The 19,686-nt window shown below is 37.3% G+C and overlaps 1 protein-coding gene across 1 annotated transcript; it reads left to right on the top strand.

Moving 5' to 3' along the window:
• The first annotated feature begins 6,620 nt into the window (after nucleotides 1-6,620).
• Nucleotides 6,621-8,947, top strand: LOC149816397 (DCC family protein At1g52590, chloroplastic-like). The gene is made up of 5 exons (XM_089986816.1): nucleotides 6,621-6,840; nucleotides 7,828-7,885; nucleotides 8,231-8,338; nucleotides 8,427-8,519; nucleotides 8,661-8,947. Exons 1-5 carry the CDS (start codon nucleotides 6,651-6,653, stop codon nucleotides 8,740-8,742), a joined length of 531 nt encoding a protein of 176 aa, XP_089842942.1. The 5' UTR covers nucleotides 6,621-6,650; the 3' UTR covers nucleotides 8,743-8,947.
• The last annotated feature ends 10,739 nt before the right edge of the window (nucleotides 8,948-19,686 follow it).

Genomic DNA, 19,686 nt, shown 5'->3' with positions numbered 1-19,686 from the left:
TGAAAGTTAAAATCAAAACCCATGTAGAGATAGAGGCGGGGATGAACTTGTGCTTTCCCCTGCCCTGCCCCATCCCCAATCCACGTTAGTAAAATAACTAAAATACCATTAGGGATGGCAGTGGACCGGGGAGAAATGGGGCCCCACCTCGCCTCACCCCGTTTGGACCGGGGATGGAGGTTAAAATCAAAACCCGTGCGGGGATGGAGAGCGGAATTTTGAGACGGGTGGGGGTGGAGACCTTGTCCCCCGCCTCCGCCCCGGTCCACTGCCATCCCTACAAATGACAATAGATTTATCAAAAAATTGACTTCTAGGCCTCTGATTTTGATTGAAATCATGCAAAAGATCCTCAAATTTTAAAGTGATTTGATGCAAAATGGGGATTTTTTTTTTTGATGTTTGAATGTGAAAATGGGTTCAAAATGACCCCTTTTGGCTTAAAAAGCCACTGAAAATATGCCAAATGTGACTTTTCTGTCCATTTGGGGCTTCAGTGAACTTTCATGATACAGGTTGTATCATACGATACATTTTCATAAAGACTTGCATTGTATGGTATGGGTTGATACAGCCCAATAATCGATTTTAAATGATATATGACCTTGTATCTTGTCAGTTCAAGGCCTGATACTACAATGCTTCATATTGCATTACAATATGTTATGATTTTTACAACAATGTCTTGTATTCTGCTCTCTACTTTTGGTTGTCTAATAGTACTTCCTATTGCTTGGCCACAACAATACCTTGAGCGATTCCAAGTCTAATAGAAGCAAGTCATACAACCAATCTAGCAGCAATAATGGAAGAATTCCCATGTTGTAGGAAGCACCCTCTTTAAATTGAGGTGAAGAAGCTGCAGTTTGTTGAAAGCAATAAGTCCCTTCCATTATGGAATGTGGAAAACTTAGATGGCAGTGAGAGAAGGCACCAACAAGAGGGTGATTTGTCAGCTCCGCTTGTCTGTAAGGAGCAGCTTGTGCACACATCACCAAGTGCAGGGTCTGTGCGAGTTTGGTAGCCATTTTGTACAGTGTATTGAATCACCGATCTCTACCCAATGTAAACAGGACGGAACCTTGGTCCCGCAGCTCTGATGTGAAGAAAAAAAAAGAAGGGTGATTTGTCATCTGTCAATATGCATTCAAAACTGACTAAATTCCTGGTCCGAAGACGGCCAAATCGGCAAGCTATGAACCCAAAGCTAAAGAGAACATATCTAATTGCAGTTGGCAAACATGAGAATTGGACCTGGACTCGAATTAGTCAACTCGGTGAATAAAAAGAGTTGGGTTATTTGTTTTCAATATTTTATAAACATGCTAATTTATATTGAAATAATATGTGACACTAAAATTTGCATAGTAAAAATACGCTGATAGGCATGAACTGCATATGCAAAGATCTAATGAAAACAACTAAGCAATTAGAACAGCATTATTAATATATATCATGACAAGGTGATAACTAATCGAGTGGTGGTAAGCTCTCATTGGCCATACAATTTTAACCTTTTTCAATGCATGGACTTTGAAATGAAAATCTTTAAGGTTGGTTAAAATAAGAGATGATTGGAAGAAATCTTTAAATTTGAGTAAATTGATCAATCAACACCAAGTGAAACAATTTACTGTTATAGGCATATAAAATTTGACACGATAATAGTTTGGCATATTCATGTTTCTTTTTGTGAACTGATTTGGTGGAGTTGTTATCGACCCGATACCTCATCCAACTTACCAAGTCTGAATGGTTCCTGATCAAGAATCAAAACAAAATGATCATTGTGTGGATCTTGGCCAGGTTACATGGTTGAATTAGCTTTGGATCATTCCCTATCTTGTCTGCCAATTCTTAATTACAGTTTAACTAGATTACCATACAAGAAAAAACCTAAGCTACCCAGCTTGCAAACCTTGGTTACTATAAAATGGTTGTTGACAACAATAATCTTGTATTAAAAGCATGCTTAGGTGTCCTAGAAACACTTTAAAAGTTCAACTTTTAAATAAAAATTCAAAAGCTTACTAAATACGTGGTTCTTAACATTATGTGTAAGTGTGGAATTTGTATTTATGGAAATTATCAAGTGACTAACATCCATGGGTCACCAAGGCATTTTTACTGCATCACAGCAGTGAAAACAAAAGAGAAATCCTTGCACCATAGGTTTCAGAAAAGGTGGTTCCTATCAGAATTCAAGGATATTGCTTTCTGTGCATGGTAATTTCAGAACTGTAATTTTTCAGTTTTAGCCTATGATCTAATCAAAACTTCCTACTATCTAATTCTTTTCAGATGGAAGTGTTGTCTGCAAAATTTAACAAATATATTAGTTTCCTTTCTTTACTATGTAATTCATATTGGACTTTGTTCATAATGTTTATAATTGAATCAAGAAAGGCCTTAACATGTCTATCAGCATTATGTCCTGTTGAGGCTGTAAGGGTCGATGAACGAAACTTAGGCACGTCTAGCTGTGCTTTGAAATGGACTCTGGTGGCTCAGTTTTGCTTTCTGCTAATGAATAGCGAAAATACAGATGATGCTTAAGGCGTTACAGTGCCATAGATATATCTAGCATTAAACAACACATAGAGAAGTACTTTGATAGGTTTTGTGATTTGCTTCTCCGGAGATGGTCATTTTCCCCTTATATGAAGTGGCATTGTTGTGATCCATTCTCCCAAATCAATAAGAGAACTCAGTGCTTAATTTCATGTGGTACATTATCTCTTTTGGATTGGCATTGAGTGGATATTGATTACTAATTCATCTGTGCAGGCACTAGCTGGAGAAAAGTTGGTTATTGAACATAGATATTACTTATATTTTTTCGATGTGCATGGAAAATAGATTACTGATGTTGAATGGAATTAATTATGAAATGCCTCTATGTTGAGATGAGCATCAGATTCTTTGTTAGCCAAGAATGTGAACTTTACTGACTTGTTTGGCTGGCTTTAATTTTTCTGATTGGATCTCAGATTTAGGACTTGTAGTGTTTGGAAATATGACTGACTGTGGGTTCTGTCATATATCAGGTTCTACTTGGATGATGCTTTCTCGATCATTCATCGAGTTCTGCTTATGGGGATGGGACAATCTTCCACGAACAGTTCTCATGTATTATGCCAATTTCATATCCTCACCTGAGGGATATTTTCACAGTCATCTGCAATACCCAGGAATTCTGCAATACCACTGTAAATCATTATCTGCATTTCATATCCTGGGACAATCCTCCGAAGCAGCACCCACACTTTCTTGGTATTGGTGATTTTCAGAGGATGACAGACAGTAATGCTCCATTTGCAAGAAAGTTTCTCAAAGATGATCCTGTACTTGAAAAGATCGACAAAGAACTCCTGGGGTGGTCTTGTCCCTGGTGGTTGGTGTGCTGGAGACACACACAACGGCAGTGATCCTTGTTCCGTTATTGGCGATACAACGGTACTTAGGCCAGGACCAGGTGCAGAGAGGCTGAAGAATATGATCACGAGCCTTCTTTCAGCGGAGGATTTTTCCGAGATGCATTGCAAGTAGGCGTTACATGAGATGTGGGTTAGTGCAGTTCGACGCATTGCCACTAATGACCGGGCAAAAATTCTTGGATATTGCTTATACAGGCATGGAGACCTGTGAGATTGCAGGGACGGAGACTCCACGTTCAGCTATTGGCTGGGACTTCATAAGTAGGTGGAGGCGGGTGGTGAATGGCCTTTCTGTAAAATTGGGGGGGGGGGGGGGGTTTGCTGCCATTGTCACCATTCTTTAGCTTCTCTTCCTGTATTATACTGCAGGGGTTCTGTGTCATATTTTACTATCTATAGTCTTGCAGTTTTATCTCCGTCCAATGAGATCCATAAAAAACTTCACTATTTGATAGCGATATCAAAATCTATTATTTGGCATGTTCTGCATTCAAGTTTTTTTATGTGGGCTTTTGTCATTCCTGATCACTTTCAAATACCAATTACAAGCATCGTGTGCAAAGGGGGGGATTAATTTCAGTAATGTGAATGTGAAGAGGCTAGGTGGGTTCTTACAATATAAAATGGTAGCTCGGAATCTGCTTTTTTTTTTTGGATAATTGAGGAAAAAACCCTTGCTTATCAAGTTCATTAATGTAAAGCCCCAGTCCCCAGCTTTGGCCTCATGGCAAAGGACGCGCATCATGGGTTTCGAACTCACGACTCCTGTCAACTTGGTGATGCTCCTGAGTTGCCCTTAGCAGATGAGTAGAACTCTCCTGGACTATCTGCGGGATGGGTTTGGCAAATAATGTTTCTTTTGTCATCATTGTACTACCTTCCATTTGATAAGGAAATATCCACCCTCATCACCAGTATGAGCATAGAGAAAAAAAAAGGCAGGGGATAACTGAGTTAGCATGGCTAGGGTTGTAAGCTCATGCTTGGCTTATGAAGAGCTCGTTTGATCTCGTAAAATAGGTTTGGCAAGTCAACCACAAACAACTGGTGTTTGGCTTGGCTCGGATCGTAAAAGCTCATTGAAATGGAATAAATATAATGTAGATATATTTCATGTAAGGTTCAGAATGTATTTTTTCTGCCAACGATTCAGCTTGAACTTGGCTCAATAGATTGAGTTCAAATACTATTACTTCCAGCTTTGAAACGATGCATTTTTTTTTCAACGAGCCAGTTCAAGCTCGGCTCGTTTCGCAAGGGCATGCCATGAGCTTGTGCTTGGCTCGACTTACACAAAAATGAGCGAGCTTGAACACCTTAAGTTTGGCTGATTCTGCTCATTTGCCATCCTAGGCATAGCTGCAAAACTAGTTCTTTTTTTCTTCTCTTGATAGTCAAGCTGGGGTGTTTTTAGAGTGTAATTTGAGTGGTCTTTTAGAATCAAGGATTATCAATGTGTTCTTTTTATCAATTGAAGTCCATTTCGTTCATTCACTCGTGACCAAAGCATAACTCCAACAATAAGTTTAATATCAAGTCTCTTTTCTTAGACTGTGTTACACGATATAGGGTTGATTTTCATATGAAAATAAATTACTTTATTTTATAAAAAATAATTCAATTTTTTTCTTGCCGAATCTGCTTTAATTTTAAGAAGAAAAAAAAGAGGAAGCTAGAGTAGTTTTTAGGGAGACACTAGACTATATGAGAACTACTGTGTGAACCACGTTTTTCATGGATGTTTTGTTCTTTTCTCTTAAATCTAACAACACGGATGCGATCAACATGCTTGGGATTATGAGGACCAGCTCTTGAATCATCCTATTATGATTTTTTAATGCTTTAAAAACAATGGCTCATAATCTTCATAAATATTCAAGCATCCAAAAATCTTCTTTTTCATAGAAAATACAGATCTAACAATTGATTCCTATCAAATTCACTATGCCAAACACATCTACATGACTGAATTTGCAAAAAAAAAAGTGTTGGGATTTGGGAATGCCCAGTTCACACACAAGTTTTCATATTCATCAAAGGTCTATCAGTGTCCATTTCTTTATTAATTGAAATCCTTTTCGTTCACTAAACAAAACGACAACAAGAAGCTTAATATCATAGTCCTACCACATTTTCAACTAAACCAAAGTTTCGGATTTGAGTTGGATACTTGATCAAATCCAAATTCTTATAGTCAGATTCAGTAGAGTAAACAACATCCCATTAACAATTGAATTTGATTTCAGTATAGAGTTTTAATCCAAATTTGAACCCAAATTCGAACTATATCCAAATCTGAGTGAATACATTACATGTAAAGGATATATATAGCATGCACAGTGAAAGAAGTTTAAAATGACAAAACGAGAGCAGCCAAATTCTCCTGTGAAGTTGAAGTATTTCGTTTTTTTCTCGGTTTTTTACTGGCAATAACAAGCAAAATTAATAATTAGGAACCAAAATAAGTAACAAGGAACAACGTTAAAAACATAAAAAAATAAAATAAAGTTTTTTCTTGAGATATAGCCAGTATTTAAAGTATAACAATAAAGCTATGATATTTTCATTAAAAACAATAATATCACAATAATCTGAAAGTACCACGATATTTTTTACCATTTAAAACGATGGCCAAAAATATTACATCACCGATGTTTGTCATTATGATTTCACGTAAGCTACTGAAGGTACGTGAGCAAGTCGCTTGGCTACGGCCAACACCGTAGATGCAGATATATCAGTATCCATGCGTACCGGCCGATACGCATTGTATCGGCAGAATTTCGATACCAGCAGGGCTGATATGGTTAAATTTTAATAAATGTGAAAAATACCAAAAATGATTTTTAATGGTATTTTTAAATTATTCTAATGGTTTTAACATGTATCATGTAATGAATTTTTTATTATTTTTGAGCCGATACAGAATGATTCAGCTGAGTGTCGGCCCATACAGCTGAATCGGCAACACAACGATTCAGGGCCGATACACGTAAAGCTGGTTGATGGTATCCTTAACTCAGAGTTTTACATCGCAGAGAGAGGCGGGCTTATTAAGTACCCGGTTCTCTTATGGAGTTCTTTCGTCGTCATAAAAAAAAAATCACAATGACCCTGCACACCTGGTTGGCTCCGCTTAAGGTGGGTTTTCCTTTGATAAATATTTTTAAAAAAATGAGGCTCTTATCGCCCAAACGAAGAGAGAGAGAGAGTATGGCTGTTCGGCTCGTCCTTCCCTGTTGTTGGGCATCATGGTCAAAGAATGGCCGCCCCCAACGGCGAGTATTGGCTTGGGCATCATCATCCTCACCAGCAGCAGCAGCAGCAGCAGCTGTCGTCGACTGGAAGGAGGCCACCTCCCATTTCTTCGAATCCGACTCAAGGCCCATCATGTTGTTCGATGGTACTCGTTTGTTGTCACCACCAGTTTCATCTCCTCCCCATCTCTTTCTTCCTCGTGCTCTTAATTTTGATGGGTCTTCAATGAGGCCTCTCATCCTATTGCCCAATTTGATGTTCTTTTCTTTCTTCTTTTTTTTTTTAATTGTGAGTTTTGAGTTTGCTTAATTTAAAGTGGTTGTTGATTGGTTCTTAATGCTGCAAAAAGAATGAACTTCTACAAATTTTCCTTGTACCGTTGTCTTCTTTTTTTTATTTTCTGGCACTTGTTTGATTAGCAATTGCCCCGCATAATAAACTAGAGCGTACATTCAGCAGCTAAATCATGTGAAAAACCAACACTTATATTAGAATTTGTTCTTTCTGAGATGTTTTCTGTGCTATATGGTGATAAATATCTCTATTGCTGATTTAACTGTTGTACTTGAGTTACCAAAAGCTTCTAGGTGTGAAGCACACTTTTTTGGAAACTCATTTCAGAAACGCATTCTCACTTCCAAAACTTGATGGGAAACTTGATTCTCCCACGCTTTTTTTATACTTTTCACACGCTTCGTTCATGTTCTTATATATGTGCTTTCTCTCTCGCTTTTTACTCACTTCTCATGTGCTTTTTCTAAATTGGTAACCATTTTTAGATTTTGACAAAAAATTAGTTCTTATGAAAAGATCATGAAATTTAAAAATAGTTATTTTTATTTGTGTTTCATTTCAATTCTCATATTATTTTCTTTTTTATTTCTGGCTTTTCGCTCCCTATAAATTTTAAAACACTTTGCTTCCTTTTTCTATATCATTTCCGGCTTCTGCTTTCTAGCCTGACAACCATGATTCTACCCTGCTTTTGCAGTGTTTCATCTTCATTTTTAGAAATTTTGGATGCTATAAATAGCAGAGTAAGTAGGCTAAGCAGGAAAGTGTGGGAGGTAGTTTTTAGTTTAGTCTATGAGATCTCAGAGTTTCTAAACAATCAATCCTTTTGTTGACCTAGGTGTGTGCAATTTATGCAATGGTGGAGTAAAGTTTGTGAGCGATAACGATCACAAAAGGTTAGTGTTTGTTGAAGCCTTTTGCATCATGACTTGTGAATTCAAAAGCAATCATAATTTGGATTGTACTTGTTGATTATATGACTTTCTCATAGCTAATTGGGTCCTTTAATTGTGTTACTGGTAGCCAAAAAGCATCCTGTATAATTACTGTGGAAAAGAATGGAGGTTCTGGTTAACTTGGATTTTGCTTCTCCTTTTTTAGGAGTTTGAATTTGGATCATTAATGTTATAGGTGCATTGTGTTCCCTATTAACAGACTATTTGACAGGAATCATGAATTCATGATAATGCGGACAAAAAAAAAATCACTAGAGGGTACTGAGGTGGCATTATTTTGAACAGGAAGATCAGGTATGAGGCACTTCAAAGCGAGTCAGGTAGGAAACTGTTGCAGAGATCTGATCGGTCACCTGATGACATTTCAAGTGTGGTGCTTGTTGAGAAAGATAGGTGAGACTCTTCTCACAGAAGCTTTTTCATTGCCTTGTTTTGATTCCCCACCTCTATGGTCTCACCAGTTTCCACTGTAACTCACCAGGTCATACATTAAATCAGCAGCAGTGATCAAGATCATGGAATATTTAGACATGCCTTTCCCTCAACTGGCCCTTTTTATTCAGCTCGTACCTTTGTAAGCTTCTGATCATTTTGGATCAATTAAGTATAGTTATTTGCCAAGTTTTATGCAACTTGGCTCTTTAGACTTTAACCGGATTCTGGTCATTAGCTCATACATTATGTTATGCACCTGCTCTCATTGTCTCTCTTCCAGGTTCATGAGGGACGCTGTATACGACACAGTCTCAAATAACCGATATGCAATCTTCGGCCAGTCTGATGCCTGTGAAATCTAAGGACACTTTTCATGGCCACGTCAACTGTATTCAATCACAAATAGATAGATATGTTGCTGGTTCAAAGTTTAGCAATTCTCAGCTGGAGATCGCAAGTCCTTATCAAATAATTGTAACAGCTACTATTTGTTATGCAACCATGTAACAAAACTGTATTATATACTCATATTCAACAAGCAGCAATATAGAAGCTATTATTCATTTACTGATCTCCTCTTATATTATGTATATAATTCTTATTATCATAAATCAATGATAAATCACAATCAATCTCTTTGTAGTTCAATGTGATTTCTAAGGAATGCAAAAAATAAAAGATTCTCTAACTTCATACTGGAGAGATCCAGATTTGGCATCTTTTTTCCTGTAAGTCAGCTGAGCTATTTGTACAACAAAAGATCAAGTTAGTGGGTCTATTCCATCTTAGTGCCTGCCCGTCCCAATGTTTATACAACGCATTAAGTAAGGGAAATATTGAAGCTGTAATTTCAACTAGCATTTTTGCTGTCTTTTCTGCAGCTTTCAGCAACTATGCTGACGGTCCAAGTCGTTATCAATGAGGTGGTATATGTAATGGGACTGTTAGCTGCCCTCCATCATCATGGCCCTTGCCAATATTTCAAGCATGTCACGAATTTCTACTGATGAATTTCCAGCCAGAAATTCTTCAACCTTGCCATTCACTTCAATGAAGCTGCAGCTAGGTACCTTTATCTATCCCTTATCATCAATTGTTTTCCTCACACTATTAGCATCTGCCAGCCAACCAGCTGCCTTGAACATATTATGCAGCAGTACATGAGATCCACAGTCACTCATTCCCAACCGAGTCATCTGTTTCCAAACCTGGCCTCCAATCTCAACCTTTCCATGTATCCTGCAAGCACCCGGTAAAACTCCCCAAATATTGATATCAGGTTGAGCTGAAGCAGCTGCAAACTTCTCTGCTTCATCGAGATGAAGGTCAACCATACATGCATAATGTTCAGGCTTTGGATCAATCTGGTGAAGACATAACATAAGATCAAAGCAACGACAACCTTCTTCAACTAGGCCTGCATGAGCACATGAACTAAGAACCGCGATGAACGTAACATCATTGGGTTGGATCCCTGCTTCCTGCATATTGGAGAAGAACTCGAGCTACCTTCGGGCATCCCCATTCGTCGCAAGGGCTGTGATTATACAATTCCATGACTTCACATCCTTCTCTAACATCCCCTCAAACACCAATGCTGGATGCATCCGCACTTGGAATACATGTCAGTCAATGCAGTTTCGATGAAAACATTAAGTTCCATACCTACCCTTGCAATGTAGGCATGAATCCAACGGCCTTGAGCCAGCGCACCCAGATGAACACACACCGAAAGCACAATCACAACAACAGATTCGTTGGGCTCCGCACCAACAACCTGCATCTCCTGAAAAAGCTCCAGTCCAGCGCTTCCACAAACATACCCTCCCTGACATAACCCGCAACCATCGGGCTCCAGGACACCGCGCTTCTCTCAGGCATTTCGTCGAACAATTGGCGAGCTCCGACAACCTCATCGTTTCTGCCGTATCCGTAGACCATCGGAGACGACGACGTGCGCGTGAACCTGGGACCCGAGCCTTCCGGCAGGATCGGATCGAACGCAGGCTTTGATGAGCGGGAAGCTGAACTTGTTGCCCCGGAAGCCCTGTTTCAGCATGTCCATGTAGAGGAAGACGGCGAGAAGCGGGCCGTCGGATTTAGAGTGAGTTCTGATGATGGTGTTCCACATGAAGACGTTGCGCCTCCGGGCTTGCCGGAATATGGAAGAGGCGTAGCGGAGGGGGGCGGAAACGGCGACGAGGAGGTGGCTGAGAGGAAGATGGTGGGAGTCTAGTCCGTATTTGAGGAGGTGGCCGTGGATCTGCTTGAGGTTTCTGAGCCTCCCGATCGATTTGGGAGCAGAGACACGATTTGGTGGTGGTGCAGAGGCATCGTCCCACCGAGAAGACGGTGGGCTTGCCCATGATTTTGTGTGAGCTTGAGTTTGGAGCAGAGCGGTCTCGACACTCTTCTACCCTCAAAACTTCCAAAGAGCCGCATCTTCTTGTTCATGGTAATGATAACGGGAAAATAACGGCAACCAAAAGTCTTGTGAGAAATCCAATTTTTTTATTTTCACGTGTGTTTATCGACGCAATGTCAAAAATTAAATAAATGAACAATTAAGGCCTGTTAGGATCTGTTTTTGTTTATTGCTTACAAAAATAAATATACTTGTCTTTGTTTTTAATTAAGTTAATGTTTGGATCACTAATTATTTAAATTTTTAATAAACAAGAAAAGAAGATTAGTAATGTTTGGATGGTGGTGATGGCGTAGTGACGGTGGTAATGATAATGGTAATGGTAATGGTGGTGGTGGTGGTAATGGTGGCAATGATAGTAGTGATGGTAGAAAAATGATGGTGGTGATGATGATAGTAATAATTATAACATAATGTCTTTTGAACTATGACTTATATTTGTAAATGTACTTTTTTTGTGAGTATGACCTATATTTGTGAACATAGGTTTTTATTTGTAAATGTCTTCATCAGTGTTGTGAGAGGAGTACGCATCAGTACCTGAAGTGTACGCCTCAGAGGCGAGGCACACGCTCAAGGTACTGAGGCATGCTGTGATGCGCAAATCGCCTCTCATCAACCTCCAGAACCCCCTCCTTCATCCCCAAGTCTTCCTCCTCCGCCCGATTCGTCGGCTGTGCTAACCCCAAGTGCCGGTGGATCCACCGCCACGTGCCGGCCAACTGCTCCTCCGCCGCTCCCTGCCTCCCCTCCCACCGCTTCACTTCCATACCAGTTGTGAGAGGCGTACGCCGCCTCAGAGGCGAAGCGCAGGCTCAACGCCTCACTTCGCCTCATCGCATTTAACAACCTTGGTCTTCAGTTTATGAACTATAACTATATTTATGAACATAGGTTATTATTTGTGGATGTCCTTCGTTTGCTAACTATGACCTATACTTGAAAATATAGGCATCTATTTGGGGATGTATTTTATTTATGACATAAACACATGTCATTATATAACTTTGTATAACCTATGATTAGATAACTAATGCATAACTTTGTAATTAAAGTAAATTTTACATAAACGTAAGAATAAACAGTAAAAGTGCATAACTTTACAATCAAAGTAATTTACAAAATATCTAATTACAATATTATTAATGACTTAAAAAGTCTCGCATTTCCTTCATGTCAACTCCTTTATCAAGGTCCTTCGATGTCATCTTCTCTACTTCCTTTTGTTTGTCCTCTTCTGCCTTTTTGCTTTTGTTGCCTTCTCCTCTGCCTTTTTTTAGGTTTTTTTTTCTTAATTTTTCGTAGTAGTTGACTATACACTTCCTATATTTTTCTCATTATCTTGAAAAAATAATATTAACAAACAGCTAATTAGCTTACATCACGAAAACACAAAAAAAAGAAGACATAAAAATTGAGTTTCATGTTTTTGCTTCAGTATATGTACATCAAGATGAGAATATCAAAATCAATCATGTAATAATCATATACAAAGTCAATAACATATACACGTGTCTATTGAATTTAGACATATGTGCAAAGTAATTACTTGTTCTCTTATTGAGAAATATCATTTATAAGCTAGGCCATCAAATCAAAGTAAGTGTCGTAGCCAAATCACTCTGCAAAAAATTTATTCTGCAACCCAACATTAAACCTAGTTAATATGAGAGAAAAGTAAAGATATTATTTAATAAGTAATGAGTTTGTACTAAAGTTTTATTATCATTATTTGCATTATATGTGGTCCCTATAGAATTGTATAGCCTTAACTCCTTTTTTTTATGGTCATCTCTGATAGAACCTAGTATTTATTGTTTCAGTTGAAAAAAATTAAGCTCTATAACATAAATCAAGTTCAAGATATAAGCACATATCGTATGTAATATAAACGTAAGTATACAATCTGGTCCTCGTAGAACTGTATAGCCTAAACTCCTTTTCTTTTACGATCATCTTTCATAGAACCCAATATTGATTGCTCCAACTCAGAAAAATTAAGATATGCAACATAAATCGAGTTCAAGACATAGCACAAATCGTATGTAATATAAACGTAAGTATGCAATGTTGTTCAACGGATACATTGTCATATTCCTCAAAAGGATATATCACATTTAGGTTCTCCAACAAAGAACAATTTTTTTTTTTTGTATTGAGACATTTGATCATTTGCTTTGAACAATGTTAAGCAATTATTTTCTCTTAGTTGGTAGAAAAATAAAAGGATTATTGTTTTGGAGACTCATCAAGAAATACGAGATAAGGTAAATGATCCTTGTTTGTTCTTTTTTACTGCTATGTTCGGATTGTAATTCTGAATAAGTTTTTCTATGAATCTATACATATGTTATATAGTTGTCGCATGTAATATGTTCATATTAGATTTAAATGAATTTACATACAAATGTAACAAACATACAAACTTAATACTTACATCACTGGCCAAGAAAGTGTCCATAAAGAAATCTTGTTCGAGCAGCTCTACAGCTTCACATCCATGTGGTTGGTTGTCCTAAATCTGTTTTCCTGAACTTTCTACACCACGGAGCCTCTTTTGAAGATATGCTTGTTTGCCATGAAATAACTGAACCAAAGAACTTATATTTTTTGGTTGATGAAATGAAGACCTGAAATATCCTCATTTATGATACGTCACCACCAATTGCACAAAAGCACAATTTGAAGCGAGGAAAGATGCCAACAACAGAATATTAAACTTTGCTCCTTCTCAGGCATTACAATGTTGATGCAGGGACCATTGATTCCATGATATGGGCTGAGCAACGCCTGAAGGGTGAGATTCCAGCAACTTCCAACAACTACGACCATTTTTTCGATGGGTAGGAGGGTGGGCAACGAATCACTGGAAAGATGCTGAAAGGTTGCTTTAAGGGGCATATTAGGTCTTAGAACCATTTGTGAACCATGTTAGAATGCATAAATGGTTATGCATTCTAACACTTCCCAAAAAAAAGAAAAATAAAAATAAAAAGGTATTCAGATTCTAAATCTTACATCCTCACTCAGTCACTCCTACTAAGAGCAAGGAATTCAAAATCCTGGGAATTCTGGACTCCAGTGCCATCCAAACACATTCACCATCTACGTCAACAATTAACAAACATTCATCACAGAGATAGTTGTTAGTAGGGTTGAACACGAGCTGGCTCGTGTAAAAACATTCCATGCTATTTATTCATAGTATATATATTTTTATATATTATACTTATATATATATATATAACTTTTTATAAATTACACTTAATAGTCTATATTTTTCATTCATCCTTTTTTTATATATATTTTATGCATTCTTCCTTTTATATATTACACAAAATATATATTATCCACAAAAATATATATTTTATCTATACGAGCACTATCGAGCCCAGCCAAGTTGAACACCTTGTGTTCGAGCTCGATTCATTTAATCTAAGCAAGCTACTCATGACTCTGCTCGCCAACTATATGAATCAATCACGAACGAGCTGGTTACGAGCCTAACCGAGCCGAGTCACCAGCTGCTCTGTTCGTTTACCAGCCCTAGCTGCCAGCACACATCTCCTTGTCGTGTTCAAGCCCGAGTGGTACTTTGAATAATAATTGTTGGGGTCTGCCTCACCTAGTTTGCCTTTAAAAAAATGAGAGAGAGAGATATCCTGGATTTCAAATTCATCAGGATCACCATACTTAGAAAGAGTAGAGAGCAAGCAAAGCTAAAAAAAAACGTGAGGGAGAAAGAAAACCCAAAGCTTATGGAAAGTTATCCAAAGGATATCATATTTTCTGTTATGAGAAACCACGATAATCAAGGCATATGTTGAGGGTATCGTATATCGAATAACGTGCAGAGATTTAAGGAAGTAGTTTTTAAGAAAGTTGTTCTCATCATTATCTAGAATCTGTCATTGTATAAGTGTATATATTAGCCTTGTAAACGGAGATGTAAATTAATTCAAGATAGAATTCTTTTCCCTCTCCTGTGCACATTTTACATGGTATTAGAGCAATCGATTTTCTGATAGACCTAAGATTTTTTTCAGTGCATACGTTTGTGCTGATCAAGATCAAGCTCATTTTTTGCAACGTCTTTTGAATCTGTTCGTTCTTTCGGCAGGTCCATCTTCTACGGGATTTGTTCTTCAGATCATGTCTTCTATTGTCCTGCCTAGCGACGCTTTTTGTTGTTCACCAATACTCACCAGCAGTTGGTTGGCCGCATAACTGCAATCTTTCTTTTGTAGTTTTGGAACAGCAAACCAGCAAAGCAGGTTTGATCCAGCAGTGCACGTTGTTTGGTCACCTATTCTCATAAGAACAGGGTAGTTACAGTTTGCAGCATCGTCTGCTACCATCATCAGCACCTAGTCTATGTCATCATCTGAAACAACTCACGATTATTGGTAGCATCATGTGGACTGATGCTAACACAAATAGTCCTTACTACCTGCACCACTCTAACAATTCGGGTCAGGTATTGGTTTCTAATCTCCTCATAGGCGATAACCATGCATCGTGGACTAGAGCTATGACTGTTGCCCTCACTGCCAAAAATAAAATGGCATTTGTTGATGAAAGTCTTCCTGAACCATATGCTTCTTTCCCAAATGCTATGGCATGGGTTAGATGTAATAACATGGGCTTTTCTTGGCTTTTCAATTCTCTTACTAAGGAGGTTGCAGATAATGTTCTTTATGCCCAAACGACAGCTGAAGTTTGGTGTGAACTTCATGAGCGTTTTGCTCAAGTCAATGGACCTCGTATATTTCAATTACAAAGGTCCATCGTAATGTTCCATCAAGATAACTTATCGGTTTTTGAATATTATACAAAATTGAAAATATATTGGGACGAGCTTAATGCTCAAATTGTCTTGCCGTCTTGTTCGTATGGGACTAAAACATTGTTTGATTACAGGCAAAATGAAAAGTTAATTCAATTTCTCATTGGATTGAATGAGTCTTATGCGGGGGTTAGAAGCAACATTCTTGTTATGAATCCTTTGCCGACAGTTAATAGAGCTTATAATATTATTCTTCAAGAAAAGCATCAAAGAGATGTTCGTATTCCCTCACTTATGAAAGGAAATGTTGTTGTGGTTGCTAAAAGAAATGTTAGATTTCAAAAGGGTCAGTATGAGAGTCGATTCAAAAGAAAAGAGAGGTCAAAATATGATCATTGTGGAAAAGTAGGCCACGTGAAAGACAAATGCTACAATTTGCATGGGTTCCCACCACACCTTAATACTTAGTTTGCCGCCAATGCATCTCTTGCCTATTCAGCCACAAAGGAATATGCGCTCGTTGCTCCTCTGTTAACCATAGATCAGTGCAACCAACTTTTATCTCTTCTTACGATAGGTAAAGAAAGTTCGATAGTGAACATGACAGGTAATGGTGTCTCATACTTTTCTTCCATTTATTCTACTAGTTGGATTTTGAATACTAGAGCAACCAATCATATGTGTTACTCTTTATCCTTGATAACTAATGACAAAAAGTACATTGGTTTCAAGCGCATTAAACTTTCAAATGGAACTACCACTATCGTATTTCACGTTGGTCAAGTCAATTTATCCCCAAAACTTACTCTTTATAATGTATTATTTGTTCTGTCTTTCAAGTTAAATCTCACATCCATATCTAAAACTTTGTCAATTTTACAATTATAATGTCATTTTTTCTCCTTCTTCATGCCAAACACAGGACCTGGAGACGAAAGAGACGATTGAATCGGGTAGAGAGTGCTTGGGACTTTATATTCTTGATGATGGTGAAAGTATGGTAGTTGCCACCTTAGTGAATAAAGATCAGATGAATATATGGCACATGCGTTTGGGTCATGTTTCTAATTTACGTTTAAAATCATTATTTAAGGACTCTTATTTACGTTTAAAATCATTATTTAAGGACTCCGATTTTATACAAAATAAAAAAACTGTGTGAAATTTGTCCTCTTGCCAATTTCACATGGTTGCCATTTCTCATTAGTGAAAGCCATTTTCAAGGACTTTTTGAACTTGTTCATTTTGACATTTGGGGAGCTTATAATGTGACATCTTTCACTGAAGCACATTTCTTTTTAACCATCGTTGATGATTTTAGCAAAGCAACATTGATTTATTTAATGAGATATAAAACTTAGATGCAAGAAATCTTGAGAAATTTTATTAAAATGGTCAAAGTTCAATTTAACAAACATGTAAAACAAATCCAATCTGATAATGGAGCAGAATTTTTTTCACTTGAGATTCAAAAAATTTTTCAAGAAAATAGGATTTTACACCAACATTCTTGCGTTGTGACTCCCCAACAAAACGACATTGTGGAAAGAAAGCATCATCACTTATTAGAAGTCGCCCAAGCCATTAAATTTCAAGCAAATATGCCAACAAAATTTTGGGGAGAATGCATTCTCACCGCTGCATATTTAATCAATCGAGTTTCTACCATTACCTCCTCTAACAACCACATACCACATGAACTTCTTTATGGCACCAAAGGAAAATATAACCATCTCAAGGTTTTTGGTTGTCTCTGTTTTGCATGTTATAGTTTTAAAAATAAATTTGATACTCATGCCAAGAAATATATTTTTGTAGGATATCCTTTTAGACAAAAAGAGAATAAGGTATTCGATTTGAAAACAAACAATATTTTTGTCCGTCAGGACATAGTATTTCATGAAATCGTGTTCCTTTTTAAGTAGGCACATTTTTTAAAAAAAATTCTCCAAACAGTTTTATGAAGTCGTTTTTACCGAAACCCTTTGTGGACATGTTACATTCAATTTGTTCTCTTGAAAATGATTTTCAAGATCAGAATTCATTCCCAATCTCAAGTGACAACAGTCATCCAGATCCTAACTCTAATTTGGATCTTCAAGGGTCTTAACGGATATGATCCAGGCCCACTTATCTATCAGATTATGAATGTTACCAAGCACTTCTCTATGACCATTCGTTACCTAACTCCAAAGCCTCTACTTCTCATCCCATGTCCTTTTTTCTAGATTTTTTCAAACTCTCCAATTCTTATCGTATTTTTTTTCTTTCATTTTTGCCTATGAAGAACCTAAGGACTATCTTACATCATGAGGAATGAAAGATGGAAGACTGCCATGGACACTGAGCTACAGACCCTTAAAACAAATAACACATGGACTCTTATGTCTTTACCTCCTGAGTAGCATGCTATAGAGTCAAAGTGAGTCTATAAGATCAAATACAAATCAGATGGGAGTATAGAGTGCTGCAAGGCTCGATTAGTGGCACAAGGTTATACTCAACAAGAGCGATTGGATTATCACGACACATTTGCTCCAGTTGCCAAGTTAGTTACTATGAGATGCTTATTATCCATTGTCGCCGACCGTAATTAGTCTCTTCATTAATTAGATGCTAATAATGTATTTTTGCATGGTAACCATGATGAAGAAATTTATATGAAGTTACCACCCAGGTATCATCGATAAGGGAAAAACTGAGTATGTCAACTTAATAAATCTCTATACGGGCTCAAACAAGCATCCAAATAATAGTTTGCAAAGTTTTTCAATTCTCTAATCAAGTTTGGTTTCACACAATCTCAGACCGATTACTCACTATTTTTTTAAGAGACATGTTAAACATAAAATATTTATTTTGGTTTATGTAGATGATGTTATTATAACAGGAAATAATGATATGGCCATTGAAAAATTAAAAAAGCTTCTCGACAAAACCTTCCACATCAAAAATCTTGAAAAGTTAAGATATTTTCTAGGTATAGATGTGACATGATCAAAACAAGGGATATTTTTTAATCAAAGAAAGTATGTTCTTGATTTGTTAAAGGAAGCGAGCTTTTTGAGAGCAAAATCGCCAGCTATACCCATGAAATCTCAAAAGAAGTTTGATCATAGTGGAAACATGGTCACAAATGCAACCACTTTTAGAAGGTTAATTGGTTGACTCATTTATCTGAACATAACAAGATCCAATATCACATACACCGTGCATATTCTTAACCAATTCCTACATGAACCATGAGAACAACATTGGGAGGCTACCAAATTATTGAGATATCTAAAGGGAATACCTGGGCAAGGTATCATGTTAAAAGCAAAAAATGAGCTCAAATTGAATTGTTATGTGGACTCAGACTGATCAAGCTGTCCAATAATAAGAAAGTTTACATCGGGTTATTATACCTTTCTAGGTGATAATATCAAATCTTGGAAAACAAAGACACAAACAATTTGTTTAGATCACCAGCAGAAGCCGAATTTAGAAGCATGACAACGGAAACAAGTGAAGTTGTATGGTTTAATATCTCCTTGAAGACTTTGGTTGCAAGCAAGAGAGTTTGGTAATCTCATTTAGCTACAACCAAGCTGCAATGCATATTGCGGCCAATTTGGTGTTTCACGAACGAACAAAAATTGTTATTTTGTTCCAGAAAAAATAGAGACAGGAGTGATTTGTATGGTACTTAAAGATTAAAGAGCGAACATATTTACCAAAGGGCTAAGTAAAGAAAGTTTTGAGTACCTTGTTAACAAGTTGGGCTTCCTAAACATAGAAGCGCAATTTGAAGGGGAATGTTGAAGCTTTGGAAAGTTATCCAAAGGATATCGTATTTTTTTTTGTCTGTTGTGAGAAACCACGATAATCAGCTGTTGAGGGTATCGTTACCTAGAATCTGCCATTGTATAAGGCTATATATTAGCCTTGTAAAATGAGATGTAAATTAATTCAAGATAAAATTCTTTGTCTTCTCCTGTGCGCATTTTACACCAAATTCTTGGATTCTAGAATCATGCAATCACGATCACCATTTCAACGTCGTCATCTACTCGTCCAAGGAGAGGAGGAGAGATGGTGGAAATGGAATTGGAA

This window comes from Nuphar pumila, chromosome 14, assembly GCF_984573655.1.
Source record: "Nuphar pumila chromosome 14, dmNupPumi1.hap1.1, whole genome shotgun sequence".
Taxonomy (NCBI): domain Eukaryota; kingdom Viridiplantae; phylum Streptophyta; class Magnoliopsida; order Nymphaeales; family Nymphaeaceae; genus Nuphar; species Nuphar pumila.
Note: the sequence above shows the minus strand (reverse complement) of the source record. Positions and strands in the feature narration are given on the sequence as shown.

Coding starts and splice junctions, on each gene's coding strand:
- LOC149816397 (XM_089986816.1), top strand. CDS start 6,651: ATGGCTGTTCGGCTCGTCCTTCCCTGTTGTTGGGCATCATGGTCAAAG. Junction 6,841..7,827: donor GCCCATCATGTTGTTCGATG/GTACTCGTTTGT, acceptor TTGTTGACCTAG/GTGTGTGCAATTTATGCAAT. Junction 8,520..8,660: donor TTTATTCAGCTCGTACCTTT/GTAAGCTTCTGA, acceptor TCTCTCTTCCAG/GTTCATGAGGGACGCTGTAT.